This window comes from Saccostrea echinata, unplaced genomic scaffold (assembly GCF_033153115.1).
Source record: "Saccostrea echinata isolate AGI-Se365-2 ecotype Australia unplaced genomic scaffold, CSIRO_AGI_Sech_v1 ptg000060l, whole genome shotgun sequence".
NCBI classification, from domain to species: domain Eukaryota; kingdom Metazoa; phylum Mollusca; class Bivalvia; order Ostreida; family Ostreidae; genus Saccostrea; species Saccostrea echinata.
The window spans coordinates 2468051-2491445 of NW_026889809.1; the positions used below are offsets into that span (position 1 = coordinate 2468051).

The window sequence follows — 23395 nt, forward strand, 5'->3', positions numbered from 1 at the left end:
TAAGAGGGTTCACCACAATGAACATCCCTTGAATTATATGTATGTGACTGCACTTTATTTATGTTGGATGTCAATTGATTATTTTATAGGGAAAGTATTGAATTCTGGTATCATTGTCAGAAAAGTACTTTATGATAAATGTCAGAGATGAAAACTTTAAAATGTCGGAAACGAAAACTATAAAATTTCGGAAATAAAAAGTTTAATATTGTCCAAATTTCCGGAAATGAAATGCAGCCACCTTCCATTATCAGGCCTTATAAATGTTAATATTTTTACAAGGTTCGTATCCATTCCAAAGAAAGAACTGCATATTCTGTTTGGAAAAAAAGACTTTTTTTCAAGTTTTTGGATAACTGCATGCAATTAATCTAAAACATGAAAAAAAAACCCCACTAGAATAACGTTTTAGAACTCCATTCTTTGGATATATTAAAGTAAGGACATATTATTAACACAAAGATCATATAAAAAAATTAAAAAATAATTTAACCACAAGGGATTAATTGCTACACATGTTAAACATGTAAAAACAGCAACCGTTTAAAACATAAGTTCAATATTTTGGACTGCCAATAAACATCAAATCTTCAGAATTGAGAGGTATTGAAATTTTCCAAATCAAAAGTAAATATGATTGATAGAAATTTAAAAAAAAAATATGCCTGAAATTCTTTTCAACTTAAATTGGAAAGTTATGGCTGAAAAGTAGTACCTGACATGATTTGGTTGCCCAAAAGTTAGTGAAAAGAAAAATTCTAAACATTAGGCCTAAATTACATTTTTTTTTTGTCGCCCGCGTGGCGCAGTGGTTAGAGCGTCTGCTCTAGAGTCGCGAGGTAAGGAGTTGATCCTTACGTCGCGGGTTCGAATCCCACTGTGGGACGTGGAGACCGGTCCTTCGGATAAGACCGTATAAACCGAGGTCCCGTGTCGCAGTAGGTGTTGGCACGAAAAAGACCCCTCACTGCTCAATGGCCGTAAGTGCCGAGCATAGGACAAAATTTACAGCTCTCCACCGGCAAGTGGTGGCGTCTCCATATGAGTGAAAAATTCTCAAGAGGGACGTTAAACAACATACAAACAAACAAACAAACATTTTTTTGTTGAAAAGTTTATAGACATTGTTTTGTTTGAACAATAGAAATTCTCAGGAAAGAACTGCAGTTTGTTAGCATATTCCATTTGGTTAAGGTACGTGACAAACTAAAATTATCTTAATATCTGAAAACCATATCCCCATCAATCAATTTAGTCTTGATATTTAGTTTCTGTGTGATCTTACAAATTTGCATCATTTCTAGTTAAGAATGTTCTATTCTCATCATTAACTTTAGTTAAGTTATCTATGTGATCGTAAACATTTGAGTCATTTCCGGACGAGGTAGTGCTATACACATGATCTGTAAGCTGTTCTGTGATTGGTTTATCCCAAGTGTGATTATACACGTCAGCCTCACCATCAGGCAGTAACTTCCCATACTCTTCAAAATCGTCAGTTATCTTCTCTTTGTTGACAGAAAACATAGTATCGTAGTCTGTATTGTTTACAGTAGGTGATGGTTCTTCTTTCTCCATTACAAAATGTGTTTTCCTGTCTTCTTCCATTTCACTGTAATTAATATTCTTTGTCGGAGCTGGGTGAGGTTTCTCTTTTCTATGTGGACGTCTGACAAGACAAAAGATCTGAGCTTAGATTTTTTTTTTAAACTTTAGATAAGTAAAATAATTAATAATGATTTTCTTGTAATGATTTTTTAGAAAGGGTAAAAATTATATTCAATAGTAATTTGCCTAGAAAAGCATAACATTTTTAAATTTAAAACTTGCATAGCACAATATAAAGCGCATATTATCCTGAAGAAACGCATAAACAAATGAATCTAAATTTTTGTGGTAAGAATTGTAGTATTGTTTGTACCTATATTTTTATCTCTTTTAATTGTTTTGTTTTGTTTTGTTTTTTTTGTTTCTTTGTTTTGTTTTTTTGTTTTTTGTTGGTTGTTGGTTGTTGTTTATAATTTCAAATTTTTGAATAAATGTTCAAGGTGACTATTATAAAAACTCCATGTAAATTTTATTGATGTAAAGAAATCATCTTTACAACTTATTAAAAATTAATTCCTGCATGTGCATTTACCTTCTCTTAATGAAAAGGACGATGATAATAGTAACGATAATTATGATACAAATGAGGCCTCCCACGACACTTCCAATGATTAGAGGCATCGATGAAACTGGTGTTTCTGCATCAAAACAGATAACTGACATTTAATTGTAACCGATACTAACATGGTTTCCAAATTCCATTCGGAAAAAAAAATCAAATATTTTGCACACAAAAAAGCTGTAAGAGAAGTTATCAATGATGTAGTATCATTGCAAAACAACTTTACCTTACTTGCATTTTGTGATTTGTATGTCAAAATATTTTGAATTATAACATAGTCTAAATAAAATGGAGAAAAAATAGCATTTTTATTTTCCCTCAAAAGCTGCTTTAAAAAACCCCCCAAATATTTCTTAAATGAACTTAGATAAAACCAGTAAGTAGAGAAACCTCTCTATTTAAACAGTGGTAAAAAAGTTAACCAAGAAAGTATGAAGTAGGGTGGTATAGTTACCATCGTTGTCGTTCTGAGGATCAGCAGGAGATAAACTTGTAAGTTGGTGCCCTAACGTCGTTTTTCCCCTCGTTGTTCTGAGACCAGAACTTGTAGTATGTGGTGTAGTTGTATCTGGATTAAAAATATATCAATTATTTACAAGTTCTAAAGACACTCAATGTTTATCATGCAGAGACAGATGTGCTCAATCAATAAGATATGCATGCAATAAAATGCAATGAAGAAATGGAAAATAGATGGTCGAAATGCATTCTTATTTTTTCTTTTTCAATTGGCTTAGGAGTTTTTTCTATGTACTTTTCCTCATTTTCTCTTTTTTTGTTTGATTGCTTGTAATACGCAATATAGCTTGCACTAAATGCTGAAAACTTTATGGTACATGTACACAAAAACGTCTGTGTACTATTGTAGCGTGCTTTTGCCTTTTTTCGCATTCTATGGAAAATTACTAAAATGATTATAGTCAATAGATAGAATTATTAACAATCGTGATCAGTCACAATGCAATTACATTAAACTTGTAAATCAATACTAAATAGTTGCCTGAATGGTGCAGTGGTTAGAACGTTTTACTCTATACTCTCAGAGTAAGTAGTTGATCCTTACGTCGCGGATTCAAATCCTACTGTGCAACAAAAAGTCGAATTCCTCAGATGAAACCATGTTAATCGAGGTCCCATGTCGCAGTAAGTGCTAACACGAAACGATCTATCACTGCTTAATGCAGCTGTCCACCGGTCATTAGTAGCATATTATTTAAGAATTCGAAAAGGGAAGTAAAACAAACAAACAAATTAATAATTCCATATAAACCTATATGTATCAAATTGTAAATATAAATACTGTTTTGTTTGTTTTCCGTTTGTTTTAAGTTCCAGGCTAAAAAAGATCATCATCATGATTTTTTTTCAATTACGGTATCGAACTGAATGAGGTCTTTCTAAGTCGTAATAGTGAATCAATAAAATTATGCAAAAGGTTTAACAGATTTTGCAAGTTTTGTATTAAATGAACTTTATTATTATATATAGGATCTCCCATGATTTGTAGCTGGATATGATTTTTATCCAACGAGTTGTGTGCTTTTTTTTTATCCCCGAGCCTTGGCTCCAACTACAAATCATGGGAGATTCTTTTTATCCCATGTTTAATACTTCACAAGCAATGTTTTACACTGTTTTATATAGGACTCCACTTTATTTTACTTCATCACGCTAACGCAAAAACCATTGTGAAGTCACAACTGCACTCTACTGTGGAATATGAAAAAATTATCCAGTGAGTCATATCCTCGGGATAAAGGGGTAAACATGGGATAAAATGTAATATCCGATAAAATACGATGCATGAAATCTGTGGAGCATGAAAGGCTAACTTTAAAGCAGAGCATGTTGTTTCTTATGTTTATAACATAAATCAATTTAATACATATCATGTATAATTACATGTATAAGCAGATAAAGACAAAAGAAACGAAAAGAGAAATTTCTCCATTGAAACATTGTGAAAAAATAGTTTCTGGAAAAAGTAGTTAGGAGGTATTTTTACCGTCAAGGTCGTTCTGCCGATTAAAGGGAGTAGTAGATGTTATGTGGTGCACGAATATCGTGTGTCCCATAGATGATCTGAGATCGGAATGTGTGGTATGCGGTGAAGTTGTATCTGTGTTAAAACTTAATGAATTATTAAGTTTTAGAAATTATTTATTATTTATCATCGAAGAGATATATTATGAATAAAATATACATTCAGTAAAAAAAAATTAAAAGAAAATCTAAGTAATGCATTTCATTTTAAGTGTGAGTCTTGACTGTACGATTTTTTCCATAGATAACAAAGTCAATATTTCTATTTCTACATTCCATATAAACTCGAGGAGGAACACCTTTCTATTTGTTCGGGTCCATAACTGCTTACCAAAAATTATATTTTATATTTAATTGTAGATGTAAGAATATAAAGAGAGCCCTCTTTATTTATAAACTGGAAAAAAAAAAGAATGCGACAAAGTATGTAGTGTGTATAATAACATTGTCGTTCTGACAATAATTAACCTTCTATCTGGTGAACAACCGTTGCTTGACCTCTGCCTATTTCAAAATTAGATACTGTTGTCCGAACTGTATTTTTACTTACATATTAAATATATAGATGTACCTATATATAAAAAAATATGTACCTAAATATAAAATATATAGAGTCAATGTTTTGTAGATGAATATTGAATTTTTTCACGAGTGGGATAGCAGTTTTTAATATACTGAAACGCAAAAGAAACGCAACAGGCAGTAATCTACAAACATTTGAATTTTCTGTCTAATGATTTTCAAAATTGAATACACTTAGGTAAAACTTGATTTGAAAACATTAAAGATTTGATGAAAATGTTAAATGATTATCTTTTAACTTTAGAAAGTAACACATGACTGTTAAAACACCCCCCAACCCCGGCCATTCAATTACAGCGTGCAAGTCAGCCATGCACAACAATTGCAGCTTGATTTCTACGATGCAATAGGTCAATCAATCTCGAGATCTGAGCGAAAGAAATATTCTTTGCCATTTTTAAATGCCTGTTTTTCAGATTATGAGGTCGAATTTTCTCTAGCCATGCGCAGTATAGTAGCCCTTGGACTTCCGGTCCAAGGAATGTCATTCATGCTAATGATACGTAAGAGACTGTTGAGGCGTGATGTTGGTCATATTTGCATCTGCAACTCTCCATCACCTTTATTTTGAGATTCTCCAGCTAGAGCAATGTAAATGCCTACTTAAGTCATTTTCAGGAAGCCTTGGCATCGCTTACAGAAAAGATAGGGGAATTTATTTTTCGGAACATTGCTGATTTACTTATGATAAACAGATACAATACCTTAAAACCCCATATCATTGCGAAATATTTTGTTAAACATGCAATTTCTGATATTTGTTAAGCAGACTCAAACCTAACTTCCGGTAATGGTATGAAAATCATTCAATTGTTAAATTACCGATATTAACAAAATTGAAGAAGTCCTTACATTTTAGATACAAAATTATATCCTATATGTAATATTTACCCCTTAAATATGATGTTGCGTTTCTTTTGCGTTTCAGTATATTTTCACGACTGCAAAGCACGAGTGAAAATTTTAAAAAAAAATCCTGTCTCAAGAGTGAAATAAATTCCATTTTCTTTGATTTTCCCTTTCATTCTGTCTTTTCGTAACACGGTGTCATAGTTAAGCGGCTGAGACGTCATAGCTAAGCGATTGCGAGATTGAAAAACATTGTAAACATGGATTTTTAACAATATATTTGGAGAAACTTTGGCAGTTTTAGTCTCTGTCAGGATGATTCATTTACTCTCTCTATCATATAACAAGCAAGAGAGGTTTTTAAAACACTCTTCGTGATGTGAAGAAAAATCTAGAGTTTTGCCGCACTTCTGATAGTATCACACTGTGAGAATACCATTTTGATATCCTTTCACACTGTGTCGGAATATCACTTTTATTTAATAAATAAATTACAGTATTTCACTGTTGAAAATGTAATAAATCAGCTATTCAAATTATAAATTATAAAACTATTAAATCTGTAGAGGTACGAAATGTACAGGCCATACATATGGTAGTAAAGTGCGTAAATAGAATAGAAATTATCTTTACAAGAAGGAGTTTCTGAATGCAACTTTATTTCTTTCTTTTATGGTTTGTCTAAGATTTCTTCTTTTTTGTCTTGATTTATTTTACACGAAACGCTTCGTGATTGTACGAAACGCAGCAAAGTTTATATGCAATGCTACAAAAAACGGTCTCTGAACAGTTCTATTAAGATTTGCGCATGATTTTCACACGCTTGTGCCTCGATTGCAGTCTTTTCTTGGGATTTTCTAGTTTATTAAATCGCCATTAAAATAGAATGGCTGAAAAATTAACAATTGTGATCTTTCAGATCCATTTGAATAACTTAATACTCCAATATTCTACAAAGAGAATACGTATCATTACGGTTGTAAATTATATATGTACTTGACGTTTTGTTGTGATCCGTTTTTCAAAAAGTTTCTTGTTAAAACATTACCATGAAATATGAAAATAACGAACAGAATCAAGCTCAATACTCTATTGGAACAATACATATTGGTAGCAGAGAAAGCACGGACCTAAAAAAAAAACTGCAGATGTGACTCAGGTGCCATGGAGGAGTAAGCATCCCCTGTCGACCGGTCACACCCGCCACGTGCTCCCCCTAACAAAAAAATACTATAGTAAACTATAGTTAACTATAGTTTACTATAGTTAACTATAGTAAATCAAAGTTCCAAAGTTTTCACTATAGTAAATCAAGGTTCCAAAGTTTTTACTATAGTAAATCAAAGTTCCAAAGTTTTTACTATAGTAAATCAAAGTTCCAAAGTTTTCACTATAGTAAATCAAAGTTCCAAAGTTTTCACTATAGTAAATCAAAGTTCCAAAGTTTTTACTATAGTAAATCAAAGTTCCAAAGTTCTTACTATAGTAAATCAAAGTTCCAAAGTTTTCACTATAGTAAATCAAAGTTCCAAAGTTTCTACTAAAGTAAATCAAAGTTCCAAAGTTTTTACTATATAGTTAATTAAAGTTTCAAAGTTTTCCCTATACTTAATCAAAGTTTCAAAGTTTTTTTCATTTGTTTAACAACTTATGTATTTTTATTAATTCTTTTTGATTATTTAGCCGTTTTCGAGGATGGGGTGTTTATGGGGTTGGTTGAGGCTGGTTTTTGTTGTAAATCTTTTTTTAAATAAACAAAGTAGTTAATTCGAATGCAATATTTACATTAATAATTTTTTTTAAAAAATACATGTTGACTGAAGTTGATGAAGCAGATATTTTAATTCTAAATGACACGCTTTTTTATAATATATTATTTTTTCTCCATAAATAAGACTTCCGTGACGTCTGCATAACATTAAAATTAAATACATAGAAATAAATATTGCTTATTTATCGGCGCAAGCGACAAACTTTACATTAAAATCCATATCTTGAACGTAATTCTTTTAGGGGAGGAGTCAGGATTTTAAAATGTTCTCTAACGCTTTCAAGATTTTTTAAACTTCAAATATCATAAAATGTAAAAATGGGAATCAAAAACATAATTCCACGGGATTTATCGTGCTTAATCAAAGTTCCAAAGTTTTCACTATAGTAAATCAAAGTTTCAAAGTTTTCACTATAGTAAATCAAAGTTCCAAAGTTTTTACTATAGTAAATCAAAGTTCCTAAGTTTTCATTATAGTAAATCAAAGTTCCAAAGTTTTTACTATAGTAAATCAAAGTTCCAAAGTTTTCACTATAGTAAATCAAAGTTCCAAAGTTTTTACTATAGTAAATCAAAGTTCCAAAGTTTTTACTTTGGTACTATAGTTAACTATAGTAAACTATAGTTAACTATAGTTTACTATAGTATTTTTTTGTTAGGGCCTTGTCATGATCGGACAAACGGAAAAATCCGTAGACAATTCAGTGTGAAAACAATAGTCTTACAATCTGTGGGGGAAAATTCAGTCATCATTCGACTTAACAATAGATCGTATTTGCTAACAAGGTAATTGTTTTAACCAGGGAATTTGCAAAATGTTGACTTTAAACGGGACTGTTGATATTCTGGTATCAACTTATTTGTCATTAGCTTCCCTCGTTTTAGAAATTTTTCATAAGTACAACATACTCTTATGTATAGAACCAACTGGGAGGCATGAACTCCATATGTAGGTGATAATGGTATGTTGCTGCATAAATAAGGGAAGTTGACGATCTACATCTACAAATGTATCTAGTAATAATTTCCCACTGAAAAAAAACCTTATCATTCGTGATAGTTCACATGTAGCATTGCAAATAATTAAGTAGATTCATTATTACAATTGGTTCTGTAATTATTCAGACTCTTTCATCAATGTTCAAAATATTAAATAAAACATTGTGTTCGTAGCGCACGCATGCCCGACATATTTCTTTTTTTTTCTTTAACTATTTCTTATATATTTCAGGAGTAACTACATATCATTAATATGAAGTTAGTTTCCGTATCTATATTAGAAATAAAATACAGTATATCAACTATTCGCAATTTCTAAAAATATTTAATCTTTATTAACACCAGGAAGACGTTCTCAATGAACAGGATATACATGCAGTAAAGTACACACCAAGAATATCAAGTATCATTATAAGTTTTTGGTTGATTTTTTAAATTTTCTTTTTGATTTTTAGGGGATATTTTGTTTTCTTTCTTCTCTTTTCTTTCTTGGTATGTTCTTTTTTTGTTGTTTATTTATATTTCTTCCTTCATTCTTAATTGTTTTTTGAAAGGGCTTTAAAAATTTATGAAAACGTAAGAGACAAGATTTTATAGTAACCTGTCGTTAAGTCAACATTCTTGCATATGGAGGTATGAGTCTCGTTACAGCGTAGAGGCAGAGGTTCATAAAATCCATTCTGGTTACGGACTCCGATACATACTGAAACGTTCTGTTCAGCACTGCTATCTGGTCGAAATATGTAAAATGTTAAATACGATAGTGTTTAAATGAAATGAAAAATAACGAACAGTCATAAACTTCACAGTTTAAGAAAACAATTCAAAGTGAGAGCAGAGGGGGTGGGGGTGTCATTTGTCATGTGAGTAATTTCAATTTGTTTAACGTTTATCATTTTAAACTCTAAACAATATTAATATTTAGTTTGGCATAATTGTAATGAGGATCTCCTTGGGATCGGACATGTACTTGGTCTGCCCAGGTTTTATAAGAATGAATGTTCTTAACCATACATTCATTTTTATTTTGTTTTTATATATATAACGTTCTTTCATGTATTTTCATTTAATCAAATAACCAGTTAATTAAATTATATACAATGATTTCTTGATTAGAAAAAAAATAGCAAAGGGAAATAACTCTAAACCGTTTCATAATGATCTTATTTAATCTGTTCAGATTTACAATCAGAATTGTAAAAGATAAACAATAATTCAAGAATCTGTGCGATAAGTAAAATGTTTATTATATAATGGATTGCTGAATGACCCTTTCATCTCCTATACTTATTAAATCCCAATTAAAGTAGGAAAACTTAAATAGTTTTCAAAAATGTATAAAGCATAAAATTGAACATTAGAAGGTTCTTAAATATAAATAGGACCTAAGTCAATTGAAAACAGGAAAAAAGTGACTCTGACATTTGAAATATATTCATGATATGAATTCATGAAATATACTTTAAGTAAAAACACAAATTGAATAAAGTAACAAGCGATATTTGAATACAGTTATAGATTAAAATGTTTGACAAAGTTTTAACTGAGAAGTCACAGTGGCATGATATTTTATCTTTGTCCATAATTTAACAACATGACAAATTGTTTAGGCAGAAATAATAATTGGTTAGGTATTATATTACCCTTCTTTATCAGTTTGTAAATAAAATGTCCTGCAATGTTTTAGCTACATTGCTTTAAATACTTTTGACTTTTAGGATATGATCTTAAGGCACTGTAATATAACTCAATCTGTGGAGAATCAAATTCAAATATATGACTTTTTTTTTGAACAGCTATAAAGTTCTTGACCTTTTTTATTTTTGACCATCAATAATAATCATAAGCTAAACAAAATTATAAAAATAAACTACATGTATTTTTTAGGAATGTATTAAATATTATGATGAATCATGGCCTTGACACAACTCCTAGAGCAGAACATATTTTCTTTCTGTTACAATGACGATGATCCTAAAAATACTACCCCTTATTTGTGCACTTTTTCACTTTATCTGTGACTTTAAAGGGGCATAAGCTACACGATACTTCAATTGTTTGAGCACCAGAAGTTACGACACTCAAGTTGAAGAATGGAAAAAATAAACCCTAGACATTTTTATCTTGAAAGGTGATAAAAATGACTTATTTTTTTTTACTGATGGTGATGTGTTTGCAATGCATGTAAGGTATAAAAATACCCATGCAAATCAGAGTTATGGTTTTGGTATGGTATTGTGTACATAAGATGTACGAGATTTCAAGATAATACTGAGTTCGTACCTTTCTTCCAGCTTATAATCAGTCGTCGAACATACGGGGTCCATCTTGAAAGATTGTTATTATATATCTCATTTCGATGCTTTTGTATCCATGTACGCTGTGTAATATCTAACAACGAAATTGTAAAGGTGCATTTCTTCCAATTCAGACATATTGACTAGAAGAGCCATTTGATATCGACATGACAAACCTGCTGAATCACAAGGATACGTCTTATATCCTTCGTTTGTCTTCAGCAGACACTCGCCTAATGTCTCATCTGTGAGGAGAGATTTTTTTCTTAAAACAATAACAACAATAATATATATATATATATATATATATATATATATATATATATATATATATATATATATATATATATATATATATATATATATATATATATATATGCGCAGATTACAAGCTATAATTAAGCACATTTTATACTCTTGGTAACTTGGTAAAATCTTCGTATATGTGAAAAATTTCTAATTAGGAAAATTAGTTAATTATACCTCTTATATCTTACATAGGAATCAAATTAAAAGTAAATAAGATTGAAAGAGAAGTATAATAAAGTAATTTAAATCAATATTTGTATTGGAAGAGTTTTTTTATATATATATTTGGTATTAATCTAACAATTTGGCCATCAAGTGATAAACTTCCTGACATCAATAAAACTGGCATTACCAAAGGTATTTACCCCTTTCCGTTGTGAAGACACGAGGGAAAAAACTCTACAAATATCTTTACAGAGAGCGGCCGAAAATGATGTACATATATAAGTCGTTAAAAGCTCAAAATCAATCAGAACACACGAAGATACCAAACTTCATGCGCTTACAAATCTGATTATGACTTGGTATGTGTTCTTATGCCTATCTTTTTTTTCAGAATAAGAATCCAGCTTTTATTCATGCTTAAAACTGCAATAAAGAGTCTCAAATATACATACTATAGAATTGATATCAGAGGCGTTTTCAGGAGTGAAGTTGACTTAATTTCCCAAGCTTCAAAAGTATTTTACGTACGTTTTGTATGTACGTGTGTTTTGTATCTAAATTTTAGAAGAAATAGCACATTGTTGCTTCGTTTGTATTTGACATGCAGAAAGTCACACTTTACTCATAAATTCACCAAAAATATAACTTAAGAAATGAAGTTGTGCATCAGCATTTTAGGCAAAATAACAATAATTCAGTAAAAAGTGAAAAAGATTATGCTTGAGTAAATGTTCCTGAATCTTGTTAGTAAAAAAAAAAAGAAGTAAAAATCCTTCTTTTTTTAATAAGATGATTAATTTGTATATGTGATAAACTACTTTTTATTTTTTTGTTTATAAATAACGATAGGAAAGAAATTTATGTTGAATTAGTAAAGATTATTTTTGCAATGAATTGCAGCTTTACCTATTTCATTGGTAACTTTGACTTTCCTATACCAGGCAAATACATAACTTCTCGTTCTCTGATCGTCACCAGTTCCGATTATGTCATTCTCGAAGTTTATTGAATTTTGTGAATTGCAGGGCTTGTTTTCAGTGAAATTCAATTTTACTCTTAAATCCTCTCTGCAAACGCAATGCGTTTTCTGCAATAACGTATGAAATCTTGTTTAAGTTTCTTTCACAATGCAAAAGTATCCAAATCGGTATAAACTCTTGCACAATATTTTTTCACCTTGAAAATTTTAATCAAAAGAGAATATCTTTCTCTCCAACTTTTGGTCTCTACCTCGATGATGGAATTAACAAGGGGAATGTGATAGGGTTTTTTGTTACTCCTTCTATATCAGATAATCAGACGAAGGAACAAATGTATTTGAGATATGAAATTGTGCCATGCAAAATCTTAGTGTGTTTCTATGTATTTACTTTTTTATCCTTTGACTGAAGAGGTACACACTAATGTTCCCACTTATGTACACTAGCCACCCGCGTGGCGCAGTGGTTAGAGCGTTTGCTCTAAATTCGCGGAGTAAGAAGTAGATCCTTACGTCGCGGGTTCGAATCCCACCGAGGGACGTTGAGACCAGTCCTTCGGATGAGACTGTATAAACCGAGGTTCTGTGTTGCAGTAGGTGTTGGTACGAAAAAGACCTCTCACTGTTCAATGGCCCTGAATGCCGAGAATAGGTTAAAATTTGCAGCCCTCCACCGGTAAGTGGTGGCGTCTCCATATGAGTGAAAAATTCTCGAGAAGGACGTTAAACAACATACAAAAAAAACTTATATATACTAAGATTCTTAAACATTAAAGAACTCATCTACTTTCCATACAACTCCCCATAAGTGAATTGAAAATTATATCTCTTTAACCTCCTAATAAGAACAGAACTTGTTGAGCGATATTAATGTCTACAAAATAATACACGTTACACTTTCAAAATTTTTTAAGTTGAAGGGGGGGGGGGGGGAAGGGGCGAGGGTAAAGTATGAGATTGGCGATGCACTTTACCAAACATGTATACAAGGTAAAATAATATAAATAAACATCAGGAAAAAGACATATTAAACAACTATCTTCACTTTAGGATTATTGAAAAAAATCAATATTTTCTTAATATAATTTCGCAATGAAAACACAAAGTATTTTACAAAAATTGAAGACAGTGTTACTGGGCTTTACAATTTTTACCTGTGTATATTCAAAAATGGCAAATGTGCCGAAGACCCTAGGGCTGATATTGGTCGAGGGTTAATACAGTGTGTGATACGGAAAAGGGTATGTTTTATTATATTTATTAATACTTAGTAATAATATAGAGCGCACATGTACCTGCACAAATAAAATTGATAATCACTGACTGGCTTAATTACAGTAATGTAAAAGGTGAAGATAAGGAACACCCAAGGATTTTAAAAAACAAACAAACAAACAAACAAAAAACTACAAACAAAACATATCTGTGAACAAAGCATGAACACGGACCCCGGGAAATTCCGGAGGTGGGATTTGGTGCCCAGGAGTAGTAAGTATCCAAAATGCAAAATATACAAATACAATAGACATTTACCAAGTGTGTAAAGTATTCAATATATACATATATGTTTTTGTCATTTGCCTACTGCTACAATTAGGTACATAAAGAGACTTGGCTATACAACGTGGCTATTTGCCACTAACTACCACATGTCCTATAGTCACCCTGGCTCTCTGTGATCACTTGTTCACTGTGATAAAGTATTAAACAACTTTATGCAGTCTCTTGCCAACCATCACTTTACCTCTCAATAACTCTTCAATTGTCACACATGTAAACCTCAGTACATTGGCCCTTTTGCAACATAAATAATCTTTATGTCAATCGTTTATACGTACATTGGCCCTTTGCAACATAAATAATTTTTATGTCAATCGTTTATACTGCTTACAGCAATAATACATAAGGATTTCTTGATTAAAATAATTTAGCCAAGGGGAGTAGCTCTCATTTGCTTCAGTTATTACAATTTTGTACTCTGTTTGACTCCTAGATACCAAGGAGCAAAGAAAAGGCACATTTACTTATGATTATATTTATATATTTACATTTTTATTATTGGATTTAGTTTGTTTGCTTAATACTCAGGGACAGAGAAGAAAATCTTCAAAGCATTAATGCGTTTTTGCTATATAATCACTAGAGTCCCACCCAAATACAAGAAACCCTGACCCAGGGATCATGAAATTCACAATTTCGGAAGAGGCGCTCTTGTTCATTATAACTATGCATTAGGTTTGTTTGCTTAACACCAAGGAGCAGAGGAGTACATTTTCAAAGCTTTATTCATTTTCAGTATATAATAAATAAACATCCCCTCCCAACGGAACCCCTGACACTTGGGCTTTATCTTTCACAATTTTGGAAGAGGCACTCTTCCTCATCCTAACCATGTACTTAATTCTTCCGCTTAATACCTAGGAACTGAGGAGAAAATTTTCAAAGAATTAATCATTTTCACGATATAATCATTAGAGCACTAGAACCCCGAACGCAGGGGCCATGAAATTCATAGCCTTGGAAGAGGCAAGCTTCCTCATTATAACTACGTACTTAGTTCATCGGCTTCATACTCAGGAACAGAGGGGAAGATTTTTCAAGAATGAATGCATTTTCACTTTAAAATCATTAGAGCCCCGCCCTAACATCAGAACCCCTAATCCAGGGGCCATGAAATTTACAATTTTGGAAGAGACGCCCTTTTCCTTCATAACCATGCACTTAGTTTATCGGTTTAACCAGGAGCAGAGGAGAATAATTTCAAATAAATAATGCATTGTACTATATAATCAAGCCCCACTCTTACACCAAAACCCCTGACCCTGGGTCCATGAAATTCAAAATTTTGGAAGAGACACCCTTCTTCATTATAACCAGCACTTAGTTTATCGGTTTAATACCCAGAAGAAGAGAAGATATTCAAAGAAATAATGCACTTTCACTATATGATCTATATAGCCCAGCCCTGGCACCTAAATCCCTGATCCTTGGGCCATGAATTTCACAATTTGGGTAGAGGGCTATATTATTATTACAATCATACCACCAGTTTGACTGCTTGAAGTCCAGGGGAAAAGGAAGATTTTTAAAGATTGCATTAATTTTGGCGGTTCAAACTGCACCCCTCAGGCCCCAGGAGGGGACAGGGACAATGTAATTCACAATTTTTATTCCCCTTCACCCATAGATGCTATATGCCAAAATTGGTTGAAATTGGTTCCGTGGTTTCAGAGAAGAAGCTAAAAATGTTCAAATGAACGACAAACGTCGACGGACAAAAACGGATAGCTAAAGGTCTCCTGAGTGACTCAGGTGATCTCAAAACCCTAACAGTGTGTATGATTTGTTTGTTTGTTTATCGTCCGTTCTAGAATTGTTCACACATATTGAGACTACACCATCTTCCGATGGAGGGCTGCAAATTGGACCTCGGCACTCGCCACTCCGCCACGCTCTCACAACTGCGCCATGCGGGCGACCAATTGATATGAACTACATCGGTCAAAATACGACCAGATGATAGGTTATATCTGCTAACAAAATCATTATAACGGTCATAGAATTTTACGAAATGCTGACTTTAAACGAGGTTGTTGAAATCCAATGTAACATCAACTTATCTGTCAGAAGCCTGCTTTTATAAAAAAATGATCGTACTCAGAGCATGCTGTTGAGTAACGAATAAGTTGGGAAATGTAACCACCATATGCGGGTGATAGCGGAATAGTTAGCCATTTTGCCTATAGTCAGTAAAACATCCTAATATGAAACAGATGTGACAGTATTTTAGTTCGAGTTCACTGGGAAATATCGAGTTAACATATGAATAGAAGTAACTTTTGTTTATTGATAAAACACCATCAATTTATCTGAATGCAGAGTTGAAGGCCACAATTTAAAATGTAATACAATTTTTCCACAGAGAATGTGAACGAAAAACTAGGTGTTTTATCACATATACTGTTGTTTAAGGTTTTGTCTACAAGAGATATGAAGTATTCATATCAGCCCTTCAGATCTCCATAATGCAGTCTTGGAAGCTGATATGGCTATTGTGAGGTCACGCAGATCGCATAATTATGCAAAAACTCTTATCTATTACTAAATGTTATAAAATTCGCAAATAAATTTTAAAAATTAGAATGATTTTATATGCTGAATAATTAACAATATTCAAAATCAAATGATAATTTTAACAGGTAAAAGTAATTAAAAAGACATTGCAGTTTTGAAAAATAAGTGTTCAACTCGATTGTGTTAATTTTCAAACGTGAAGTAAGATTTCAAAGCTTATATCTATTCAATATAATATATAAATTGGAAGATGAGTTTCTCGATAAAAAATTGCATCTTTGCATGAAGAAGTGTAGAATAGGTCTTAATAAAAACACCGGAGTCGTTGTAGATGTGCTCGTGGTGTTGATAAATACACATTTCAAAGCTTTTATAATCGCCATCTGCGTGGAATTTTAAAGGATTAAGTGATATTATTTTACTTTATAAAAAAAAAAATAAAATAAAATTTGAAGAAAGAATATGATTTCACTCTTAGTAATATTAAATAAAGTGTAAATTAATTTTAGTGTGAATTAAACACCAAGAACAAAAATCGAGTCGTAACTTTTTAATATTACCCTTTCTTACGTGAAAACACTTACGTTTATTCCAAATTCCTTGTAGCTACCGCTGTTTCTCCAGTTTGCACATATTTGATGACATTGAGCAATATGTCCAAGTTTTGAACTGGACATCAATTTCTTATTGAATGGAAAGTAATAATATAGGCTGCACCCTAGAAAAAAAAGCTTTAAAAATATTCACATTGATGTAAATATAGAGCAATTTCATCTTTTAAGGGCTTGGAAACTTTTTGTAACAACAAATACGTATGACCAAGTTTTGCTCAGTAGCAAGAAAGCTATGGAGTTTTCAATAGCTCAACTACCTTTCAAACTGAGATCAGATTTGATAAAGATGAAATAAAGAGCATCTTATTTTCCCCAAACGAAGTTTGGGAAAATATTTTTTTTTTTCAAAATTTCTTCTCCGGTACTTTTTTGTCTGTGAGTGTTCTCGGAAATTACTCATCCAATTCAAATTAAACTTCTTAGGACTAGCAGGCATTTTGTGTAGATGTACGGAACGAATGTCATTTCGCACGCACATGCATGCACGTGTGTGCGCGTGCAATGAGTGATATGACTGATATACTTAATATAGCCATAGCTTTTATATTTTTTATGAAATGCTTTGAAACTCAAAGCATAAAGATATATTACATGTAGTAGATTAAACAAGATGATATGGTCAAATTAGCATGAACTGACGCGCATGCACATGCGCTTCGCTCTGATAGGCTGAAACAAAAATCTCAATATCTTCCTTGTTATTTGACAAAATCCTTGGAAATATAAGTTATAGGTATATATTATAAAGTTCTGCAATATGTTGTATACAGAAATTCTTTAAAAAAAAAACGCGCATACACGTGTTCTGCAATTTGATTGACTGAAACTTTAAATGGCTATACCTTTTTTAGTTTTCAACAAACAGAATGAAATTTAGAATATAGATGTAAATCATATACGGTACCAATTTTGATGCACCAGATGCGCATTTTGACAAATTGTGTCTCTTCAGTGATGCTCAAGCCGAAATCCAAAATGTTTAAGTAAAAAAGACTTGGAAGAGCTGAAAAAAGGGGTGCCAAAGACTGGAGCCAAATACGTCGAAGGATCAGAGCTATGCATGAGGGAGATAATCCTTTGAAATAAATTTATGATATGTATAATGATATGTATAATGTAAAATGATATGTATAATGGGTTCCTACAATATGATACCATCAAAATTGAATGCAAGGAGATGCATACACGTGTACTGAAATCTGATTGGATAATACTTTATTGGTTGAATCTCTCTTACTATTCAATATAATTCTTTGAAATTTAAGACATTGGCATATGCTATAAGGCACTATAAGGATATATATGTGAGAAATCTAGAAATACGCACAAGCACTTGTGTTGAAATCTGATTGACTAAGGTTGTTAGTATCTCTAACAATCTTAATAGATGAAATTCAGAGTAATTATGAATAATACAAGTTCCTTCATCATTCAATCATCAATAATGAATACTGTAAAACGAGAAAATTTGTGGCATACATTATTTTTGCGCAATTGCAAGTGGGAATGCATTGGCGCAAATAAATTTTAGTGCTTGCGCTTGTCATTTAGAATATATAAATGTGATATTTTTTTTCCTTTGACCTACGCCTGTATTTGATTTTGTGGTCAGTCACGCACGCAAATACAATAACATCGTACATAGGTATTTCCGCGTTGTTGCAAGCACAATAACAACTTACAATAGTTTAATTGATTTATAATTTGGAGAACATTATCGATCGATCCTACGTTTTACAAGTGCGAGTGTGTCCATACTAAATAAATATACAGCGACCCTACGACATTATGTAATCGCATTATCCAGTTTACATGTACTAAAGTGATTGCTTTGAACATTCTTATGTCGACACGATATATCCCAGTGATCTTGAGATAAAAGATACCACAGAGTCTGACACATCTGTTTCATATTTGGATATTTTTTTGAAAAAGACGTTAATGGTAATCTCACAACAAAGCTTTATGATAAACGTGATGACTTTAACTTTTCATTCGTCAACTTCCCTTCCTTATGCAGCAATATACCCTTATCACCTGCATACGGGGTTTATATCTCTCAGTTGATTTGATACGCAAGAGCATGCTCTACGTATGAACAATTTCTAAAACGAGGTAAATTATTGACAAACAAGTTGATGAAACAAGAATATCAGCAGTCTCGTTTAAATTCATCATTTCGTAAGTTCTATGGTCGATACAATGACTTTGTCAGCAAATGCAATCTATCATTAAGTCAAAAGCTGACTCACTTTTTTCATACTAATTGTTAGGCCATTGTTTACACACTGATTTGTCGACGGAATTTCCGTTGTTTCCCGATCGTGTCAGGGAGCGGGTGTGACCGATCAGCAGGGGATGCTCACTCCTCGATGGCATCTGATCCCACCTCTGATGCCTTAGAGGTCCGTGTTTGCTCTGCTCCTATTTGTAATGTTTAATGGACTTTTGAGCTCGAATACTGTTAGTTATCTCCACATATTCCACACAAAAAAGATTAATATTTAGAAATCAGTTTGCGCAAAATAAATTTAGCGTTCATTGGCGCTTGCACCAAATGTGCTAAAATTAGTAGTGAGCCATATTTTCTCGTTTTACAGTATGAGGACATGAATGCACGCTGATCTGATGGCTTAATATTAATGTTGCTGTAACTTTCTATGTTTTCAGAGAAATTTTTTGAAATTTAAAATGGAGCTTTTTATCATGGCATTCTATCAGATTCTGTACATGTAAATGGTAATTTTAGAAATCGTGTACTTGCACGTGTACTTAACGAGACCGAATCTAATTCATGTGCGCATGAATTTTCGCAGCTTTTAATTTCATGCAGTCGTATGTGAGGCATTACACCTTTCCCAAATATTGTGATTTTAGTACAAAATTAACATTATCTGTAACGCCTATGGGTCTGAAATTGTGCTTTTGCGACAATAATTAGGAAAAACCGCTGAAATGGCTCTAACGACGTCACTGTTTTCCGATTTTGTAAACAATACATGACGCTGAAGAATAACGCAGGACTCGCTTTATATTTAAGACGACCATGGATATCATACTAAAAACTGTTGACAGAACATTATTGGAAAGATACTAGCGATTTAAACATTGCTAATTTTTTTTACCAAAATAATTCATCTGCGCCGATAATTCATCTGCACCGATATATATATATTTATAACACAATATGGAACTATTAGAGGTATCGGGCGTTGAAAAAATAAAGTTTGTAATAATTTCTAGACCAACCTATATGGACAACTTTTTAGAAATTTCAATTTGGTGACTTTTTACAATAACTTTCATGTACTTGGCTCAAAAAGAAATCTCTAGGACAGGAATACAAAAAATATGGGAAAAATTTGATAGTTTGGCCCTTTACCAACAGAGGGTCCCATAGGGTCCATTAGTAAAATTTAGCAACATTTGAGATGACCCCCTAAGAAATCGGGACGGTAAACATTCAATTCTTTTAATCTGAAAACAATAAATATAATAGTTAAAATTAATTCAAGAAAATTTATCAAAATCTCTAGGTCTCGATAAATCTTATACTCACAGCGCTGTGCTATATTTGCATTGTTATTTCTTCAAATTATTTTTCAAAATAAGTTCTTAACGTCTAAAATACAAAGGTTTTGCTTAATTCGTTGAAACAAAGGGGGAATGGGGCCCCAAAGGCAGTAGGGGGAGCGTTTGGGGAACATCTGTAGTGGTCTCCATTACAATTAGAACTAGTTCCCATTTCCATCGGATTTATTGGATAGTAACAAAGGATCTTAGGTTTGAATAGAATTTTTTTTCTACATCTGCAAGATTTTTTATCTGCCTCATTTGTTTTTGTTTCTTTGTTTTTTGTTTAATATGTTCCTAGATACAAATGTGCTCCTTTAAGGAAATATGTGGAGATAACTAACAGTATTCGAGCTCAAAAGTCCATTAAACATTACAAAATAGGAGCAGAGCAAACACGGACCTCTAAGACATCAGAGGTGGGATCAGGTGCCATCGAGGAGTGAGCATCCCCTGCCGAAGGTCACACCCGCTGTGTGCTCCTTGTCATGATGGGAAATAACAGAAATACCCGTCGACAATTCAGTGTGTAAATAAAGGCCGAACAATTAGTATGAAAAAAGTCAATCAGCATTTGACTTAATGATAGATTGCATTTGCTGACAAAGTCATTGTATCGACCATAGAACTTACGAAATGATGAATTTAAGCGATACTGCTGATATTCTTGTTTCATCAACTTGTTTGTCAAAAACTTACCTCGTTTTAGAAATTGTTCATACGTAGAGCATGATCTTGAGTATCGAATCAAATGAGAGATATAAACCCCGTATGTAGGTGATAAGGGTATATTGCTGCATAAGTAAGAGAAGTTGACGATTGAAAAGTTAAAGTCATCACGTTTATCATAAAGCTTGGTTTTGAGATTACCATTAACGTCTTTTTTCAAATAAAATATCCAAATATGAAACAGATGTGTCAGACTCTGTGGTATCTTTTATCACTGGGATATATGGTGTCGACATAAGAATGGAAATAACCATTCTTATATCTTGTATCTTATCTTATATTATATATATAGAGATTTTAAAATATATCTTCTTATCTTATATTCTTGTATCTTTGTTTTTAAAGATATTTGTGAAGTTTCGAAATCCAATATAGATATTGTAATTCAAATTCATTTTGGCTGTTTGGAATATTAAAAATATTGAAAAATGACATATGATTTTGAAGAATTTCTTCCTTAGAAAGGGAGCTATGGGTATAAGTTGGATTTCTACTTGTAGAATTGAATCCCAGTTTTCTGAAATACAATTTATATAATGAGCCTTACAAACAAAGACAATGTTGTTACCTGCTTTGTCAGCAGGGACCAGTACGCACTGATCATGTAATCTACATGAACTGAACTGAAGTACAACAAAAAATTAAACCATCATAAATATCTATAATAAACATCAAACTACCTGCTAGTTCAAACCATGGAGTGAATGTTCCTGTGGCCCCTATCCAGTGAATCGGAGCAGAGGATTTGTATTTGAGAACAGGAATATCTTTAATAGGAACACCAACACTGAGAGATGTGTTGGATACCAACAAGTTGCAGCTTTTTGACGCTTCACTCCAAGTCCTCATAGTCTCTTCAATGCACAAATCTATTGAAGTAAAATTACGTCTTTCATTCTTTTATTTTTTAATAATTGAATGAGTTAAATACACAATTTATAAAATCTAAGTAGATTTTATATATGCCTCTCCCACTAAACTCAAATATTTTAACACGATAAATGTATCTGTTAAAACATATAAAGATTGAATACGAAAAATGTTAGCTTTTCAAGTTTAAGAGCTAATAAGGTAAATATAGACTGCTATGTGTATATGGCCAGTATAAAAAAATTGAAAACGGTTTCCATAGAGTTCTTCATAGATAGCAGTATATCCATAGAAAAGGATTCCATAAACTGCTATAGGCTACTACATGTCATTCATAGATGATTGGCTTCTCTGCCAACCCTATTGAAGTATAATTAAAACCTAGAGATTTATATCTCTTCCGTTATAGACCAGATATTTGATGTTTTAAGCTTGAAAGTAAACCAGAAGATGTACAAAGGTCTCGTCAACCCTTATGTTTTCATTCTATTTCAAGGAAGATGGCTCAGTTTGTTAATAATAATATATCCATGGAAAAGGATTACTTAAACTGCTAGAAGCCACTAGATGTCATTCAGAAAGTGCTTGTCTCTGCCAACCCTATATAAGTATAAGTAAAACTTAGAGATTTATATCTCTTCCGTTATAGACCAGATATTTCATGTTTTTAAGTTTGAAAGTAAAAAAAAAAGACGATCAAAGGTCTCGTCAACCTTTGTGCACCCATGCAATTTCAAGGAAGATGGCTCAATTTGTTGTAAATAATATGAAACAATTTTTGAGATAATGGATGCATGTTAATGAAACAAATCAATGTAAAATTGTCATTGTTGCAGCAATGTCTTGAAAAGCATTTTTCAGCGAAAACATTTTATTCTCCTCTGATTTCAACTGGTCTGTTCATTTTAGAATTCAAATATACCGCACGTGTAGTGCTTTTCCTTTTAAATAGCTATAGAGATATTTTACGACCCAATACAAAGCGATTGATAAAGTGCAGATTAGTAATTCACTGGTGTCGTAATGGTCATGCTTATCAGATTTCTGCACATAACCAACAATATAGTTAGGGGTAAGTTCTATTGTTATAACAAGTTAAAGTTCACATGAGAATTAGATCTCTGATCCGGAAAATTCTTTCAACTTCTTTCAATAATGATAGTTGAGTCTGAGCAGTGAAGGAGGATATGACTTTAAATACTTTGCTAGATATACAAATATGAGTGTTGGCTCAATCTGTAGAGGTCTATCCGATGTTATCAGCTAAAACAAGGAAGAGAAATATTTCCAAGGCCAATCCTCATGTTATAGTCTGAACTTAAGAGAGAATGTCATGAATCATCAAGCTTCAGATGGAAACTTCAAATTTTA

General features: G+C 32.3%; 1 protein-coding gene across 1 annotated transcript in view; it reads right to left on the reverse strand.

Moving 5' to 3' along the window:
* LOC133174919 (uncharacterized) overlaps window positions 1-23395 on the reverse strand; it is an 81507-nt gene that overhangs the window by 18498 nt on the left and 39614 nt on the right. Inside the window, exon 3 of the mRNA XM_061310010.1 lies at window positions 10888-10956. Coding sequence (XP_061165994.1) covers window positions 10888-10956 — 69 coding nt within the window. The remainder of the gene's footprint in view (window positions 1-10887; window positions 10957-23395) is intronic.